The sequence below is a fragment of the Chelonia mydas genome, chromosome 3 (genome assembly GCF_015237465.2).
Source record: "Chelonia mydas isolate rCheMyd1 chromosome 3, rCheMyd1.pri.v2, whole genome shotgun sequence".
Lineage (NCBI taxonomy): Eukaryota > Metazoa > Chordata > Testudines > Cheloniidae > Chelonia > Chelonia mydas.
The window spans coordinates 86,284,940-86,291,182 of record NC_057851.1 but is presented as its reverse complement, the minus strand read 5'-3'; the positions used below and the strand labels follow the sequence as shown (position 1 = coordinate 86,291,182).

The 6,243-nt window shown below is 35.5% G+C and overlaps 1 protein-coding gene across 8 annotated transcripts in view; it reads right to left on the bottom strand.

Annotated features, from left to right (window-relative positions):
- The window catches only part of NT5DC1 (5'-nucleotidase domain containing 1), a 231,464-nt gene that overhangs the window by 79,625 nt on the left and 145,596 nt on the right, over window positions 1-6,243 (bottom strand). For all 8 annotated transcript variants that reach the window (XR_006289557.1, XR_006289558.1, XM_037894667.2 and 5 more), the window contains exon 8: window positions 3,390-3,487. Coding sequence is in view for 6 of the 8 variants with exons in the window: in XM_037894667.2 (XP_037750595.2) it covers window positions 3,390-3,487 (98 nt within the window). In the remaining 2 variants the exon portion in view is untranslated. The remainder of the gene's footprint in view (window positions 1-3,389; window positions 3,488-6,243) is intronic.

Here is a 6,243-nt window from a genome sequence, read left to right as displayed (position 1 = left end):
GCAGTAATATGACATCATAAATGACCAGGTGAGACCGAACTATATTTGCTCCATGGTTTTTCTTCAATTCATAGAACTACAAAATCTTTAAAAAAATTAATTTAAGCTGACTTTAGTTGTTCAAAAAGATGGAAAGCTCTTATATCCCATTTTGAGAAGACAGGCGCACTGACATGGCAGATATTGCTTTACATGAACATATTGGGACAAATCCTTAGATGCTGTAAGTCAAGGTACTTATAATGATTTAAATGAAGCTATGTCAATTTATACCAATTGAGGATCTGATCTCATTTCTAAGATTAATGTCAAAATGTATGAATTTCATGTACTAATCAAGCAATTTCTTTCCTATATAAAGAAAAACAAATGTGTGAGTCAGACTTACGTGAGATCCTTGAAGAGGTATTCTGGAGTTGAAGCTGCATGGCAATATAAGCCTGTTTCTTTAAACTATTTGATTTTTGCTTGTTGTTTGTCCATATTTTGTTAGGTATAGTTTAGTATAGATGCTTTAAAATCAATACAGAAGAGAATTTTTTAAAGATTTTAATTTTCATAAGAAAATTCCATTAATATGTTTTTTATTTTTTTTTAAATTATTACCAGATTTATAGCACAGTTCTTTGAAGAAGTACTATATAAACAAAAATGTATTGTTATAACAACAATTAGTACCTTGGTTCTAACAAAAAAGCCAAAAACGTAAAACTTGCAATGATCCATACAAAGTTCTGGTTGCTTTGATTGATGCATGTTTTGAAACTCACACAAATGAGGTAATGATACGTGTTTAGCACAATCAAAATTAACTTTCATGGTTCCAAATGGATTAGTTCCAAAATTACTTTCTACTGAAAAATCATTCCTGCAGCTCATACAGTATTGTATTACTGCCGACAATAACTTCTTTGTCATGTTCTCTTCCTTCAAATATTTATAGACCACAGTGGTTCCTCCAGAATGAAAGACTGACAGATTTAAAACTTTTCTTTAAAGATTTCCCTCCAGAGTTTGAAGCAAAAACTACTACTACCAGCACCACATGTAAATGAGATAGGGGCTCACTCCAGAACCCGATTCACCACCCCTGAATTTTTTGAAGGGGGTGGGAGGGAGAGTTTGAAATCAAGAAAAGGACCCCCATTTTGTAACTTGAGCCCACCTTGAGTGGAAACCCACTGAAACAGGACAAACCTATTGACTCAACAATATTAGGAAACTGGGCCAAATATAGACTTTCTGATGGGTGGGGAAATGTAGCTGAAATCTAGCCCCACTGAACCAGCAGCTTTGGGCATAGGGTAGACAGGCAGTTATCTAGGCTACCAAATTTAGGAGGGGCACTGAGAAGTCCACGTTTTATTGCAGGAACAAGCTGTTGGCCAGAAGCCACCTGAGCTCAAGCAGCCTCTGCAAGGAGCACAGGCAGAGGGAAAGGGGTTGTAAAGCCCAACAGACTTCCACTGCAGCTTTTCAGAAAGGGTTCTTTTTCCCCACAGAAAATTTTGACTTTTTAATCAGAAAACCAAAAAACATTATATTTTTGGCCAGAACCTAAATGTTTCCAGGTTTGTTTGGGGGCTTTTTTCAACAAAAAGTCAAAATTTTCCACAAAAAGAAATGTCTACATAAGATGCCCACATCATTTTTTTCTACTCATTATTTAGGAGATTAACACTACAGAGTATCTTAAATTGTTCACAATTTATTACATCAGAATATGCTTTATTAAAATTTCCAAAGTTGTTTTTAGAAATATTTGTCTCTGTTATAGTATCGTCAATACTCTGGTTGGTCTTTCAGAAGATAAGGTCATTTTGCTCTTATTTGAGATCAAATCAAATAAATAAATAAATAAAAAACACTAGTAAAGCAAAGCAAACAAAAGTTGGAGAAAGTGTACCTAGGAACTTCTGTAGTTTGGGCACATTACTCATTTGTTGATTGTCTATTTTCTTTTGGCTCCCCTGCCTTTTTTAGATTGAAAGCACTTCCGAACATGAGCCATCTCTTATTCTGTGTTCATATAATGCCTACTGCCATGAGGCCCAGATCCTGACAGGAGCCTGTTGGCACTACAATAACATAAACAAATACCACTGCCATCAGAGACTCAGGGAATGAACCCCCCATTTGAAGGCATGAGAAGTCTGATGATTTTAAAAGCATCTGAAGTGAGTTATACTTTATTTTCAATTTCCATCAAGATAAATTAGCAAAAACGCTTTTAAACTTGACAGTTTACCACTTATAATGTCTTTGCTTATTCATTCATATTGTATTTGATTTCCTTTCTGTGCTATTCTACATCAAACTGTTAAATTGACAGCTTCCTATTTGACCTCATTCTTTTAAAAATATATATATATTTAAGATACTTTTTATTACTCTTCTAAATAAATAAATACAGCATTAGAAAGTATTTCCCATGTATTGCCACTTTGCCATTGCAGTTTTTAGTTTAAGTGTTCAAAAGGTAAAATTACTTTGGGTCTGGAATGACAGTCTTTTCCAAAATGAGATGCTAAAATACAGTTACCAAAAATACAGTTCTATATGCCTTTCCCCGTCCTTTGCCGCCCCCGCCATTCGCACTGCATTAGAAGTTGGGCCAGTCTGCTATTTTGCATGTAAGCTTAATTTTCAGATTGTTACTTAATCATGAGGATGCTTATGAAAAGCTGTCAAAACTGTTTGACTTGTTGTACATGTCTATTCACATTTGTTGATTAACAAGCACTTCCTTTATTGTATATCCCATTCCTTAATGCCTTGATTTAATAACCTAATTCACTACATTGCTACAAAATTTGGGATTGTTTTTATTTTTTTTAAGTGAATGGTATGCCCATTGTGAGTCAATACGGAGCCAAATTATGCATATTAGACACTTTCAAACATTCCCCATGAATCATTTCCTCCAAACTTGTAAGTGTATTTGTTTCGGTTTTCTGAATTTCCTCTAATTTGTTTAAATGTTTTTGTAATTGATTTTCCCAGAACTGTATGAAGTATTCTATGTATGATCTTGTCTATACAACACAGAGAAATCAGTCACCATTGTGCTCAATCATGCAATACCTCAATATATGTAGCCGGGAATTATATTGACTTTTTTTCCTGTTTTAAACCAAGCGCTTACTTCATTTTTCATTATATTTGCAGGTTGTTTCCAGCATTACAACTTCCTCCTTCTCTCCCTCAGTATCCTTTCCAAATAGCTTGCCTCGGGAACTGAACCAATCTAGAATCTCTTATCTCTTCCACTTGTTATCTGAATGCTTGATTATGTCACAGAGTTTTAACCTACAGGGCTACTAGACTGGATCCCCCATTTCCTAGATCTAAGTGTGTAAGAAACAGATGTATACATTACTGAGTCTTACCAAGAGTTCGGAAAGGTCTTTGGTTTGGCGTATGAGAGAAGAAACCAGGTTTCAATGCATTTGTGATCACAATGTCAAAAAGCTCTGCAAAATCATTCCTGAAATAACAAAACAAGTCAAATAACCTTGAAACACTTAAAAAAAACAAACAAAAAAGGAAATAAAGCCATGTAGATAAGACTGACTGTCAAAACAGTTTTCTATAAAGAATTTTTTCGTGCCACTTTACTTAGAGACTTTTATGCTATTTCCCCACACCCATTTTCTTCCATTTTTAAGTTCATATATCACTGGTGAAAGCCTGTTAGAAAGACAGCCTATCAGACTGGAGCCTTCTATTAATTCTATTAATTATTATTAATTTGTATTACCACAGCACCTAGGAGTTCTGGTTCACGACTAGGCTCCACTGCGCGAGGCACACACTAGGGTTTTCAAAGCACCCAGGTGCCTATTGCATTAATATCACTAGCTGCTTTTGAAAATCCCAATAAGTGCCTATCTGCAGCTTTAGGCATCATAATACATTTGAAAATCTGGCCATTAGTAGGCACATTTTCCCCTCTCTGATGTGTTTTCCCCCACCAGTTAGGACAGGTATAATATTAAATTCAATATTTGCTATTTCTAGCTATGTACTTGTACTTATACCACCTCCATGCAAAACTCACTATTTGTTATTAGCGCTATTGGTCCCATACTTCTCACGTTTATTAAGGATGGATATTTATTTCAAGGTGAAAGTGATGAAAGGAGAATGTAGTCTAATGGTCTTGGTCCAAGACTGGGAGCCATATATTTCTAAGTAATACTCCCAACTCCAAGCATGGCTCCCTCCACAACCCTGAGCAAGTCATTTCACCTCACTCTCTAAATTATCTCCAGCTGTAAAATGGAGTTAAAAATTCTTCTCTACAAGTCTCTGAGGAGGTTATAAAAATATAAATTAGTCTGAAGTAGTACATAAGTGGAAAAATTTTGCCAAACCTAGTTATATCTTAATGCTGGAATATAGTAGCAAATTAAAAAATTGCATATACATGCTATATATTTTTATTAGAAGTGCTTCTTTGAGGTGGTTGTGTATTATACTGCACAAACTGGGACCATCTAGTAAAATTCTTGGATAGCCTTATTCTGGAAGGAGGAAGTAGCAAGTACAGCAAGGGTATAATGAGCTGAAATGCTAACAAATATAAAAGCAGAATCAGACAGATTGTATACCAGATGTACAGATCTGAATAAAAATATGCATTACTGACCCTTGACATGTATTATAAGAGGCTTTCCAAAAGTAAATTTGCATTCCAGTAGTTATGAGACATATGCTTTAGATTATTAACTACCAGTGGAGTTTATCAGATAGATGATTGGATTTGATAAATGACTATAGAGATTTGCAATAGAAATATGTAAAGGTTTCTTTTGAAGTTAAAATCTGACAGTCCTTTCTGCTCTCTGACTTATTGACAAACATGACAGTGTAGTGTCCCAGATACATGTGATCAAGTGTAGAAGGCGAAGGAAGGCATCTGGAACAGATTTAGGAAGAACCACTGTTTTGAATATAAGTCAAAGGTTTTTTAAAAAAAGAAGACAGAACTGAAACTGAAGTTCTGACTAGGCCAGTGTGCTGTAGAAATGACCAAGAGAAAAGTAACAGTGATGATTTCTTCTCATTTTTCTTTTTTTTACACATTTAAACAGAACCTATTAATTAAGTTCAATCAGAAGACTTGAACTACAGTGAACACTACAGATAAAATAATAATGTATTGGCAATAATAAAACCACTTTTAATCTTTAGTTTCCTATAAAACCGATCTATCCTAATTCAAATATAGAGGTTAAACATCTCAGTTTAATTAGAAGTGTCATTTATGCTTTTGTTTACTTCTCCATTTCCAACCTTAAAAAATAATCAGCCAATAACTTGATTATTGCATGTCCAAGATGTAAAACCTCCTGCAGGAAATACTGTCACTGTTGAAAATCTTTCATCTGTAGCTTGTGACTGTCTCTTTAAAGCATTTTAATCTCTCTTTTTGTGAGTTCAATTCAGCATCACATAACACAATGGACACAGTTAAATTTTTTCTTCTATTTTCAAAGATTTTAGTGGCTTGAGATCTGTTTCCTGTACTTAAAATGGGGAATGCTGGTAGAACTACCTATCTCTTAAAATGAAAGAAACTTTGAGGGAAGTCACTATACTTGATTTGCACATGCAGTGAGGTATAGTACTTACTGGTAGATGTCTGAATGACACTTGTACTCACAACTTAACAGGTGCCACTAAAGAGTAAGACGAGGGCTTGTCTACACTACCTGCTGGATCAGTGGGCAGTGATCGATCCAGCGGGGGTTGATTTATCACATCTAGTATAGACATGATAAATCGACCAGTGAGCACTCTTCCGTTGACTCCGGTACTCCACCAGAATGAGGAGCGCAAGCGGAGTTGACAGGAGAGCATCAGCTGTCGACTTACTGCAGTGAAGACACTGTGGTAAGTAGATCTAAGTACGACGACTTCAGCTATGCTATTCATGTAGCTGAAGTTGCATATCTTAGATCGACCCCGCGTGGTAGTGTAGACAAGCCCTAAGGTGAGGTTGCTCCCAAGATCACGCTAACTGTGTATTAAGGCTCTCATATGATACATACTACACACAGTTCTGGATACTTGAAAACTAGAAAAGTATTGATAAACCGAAGGGGAAGTCAGAGAAAATCAAGAGAAATAAGCGTTGGGGAGGATGAATTTACGAGAACAGAAGCCAAGAACAAATATGCTTCAAATCATAACTAAGGGGGTGACATGGTAACCATTTATAAATACTGTTTCTACAGT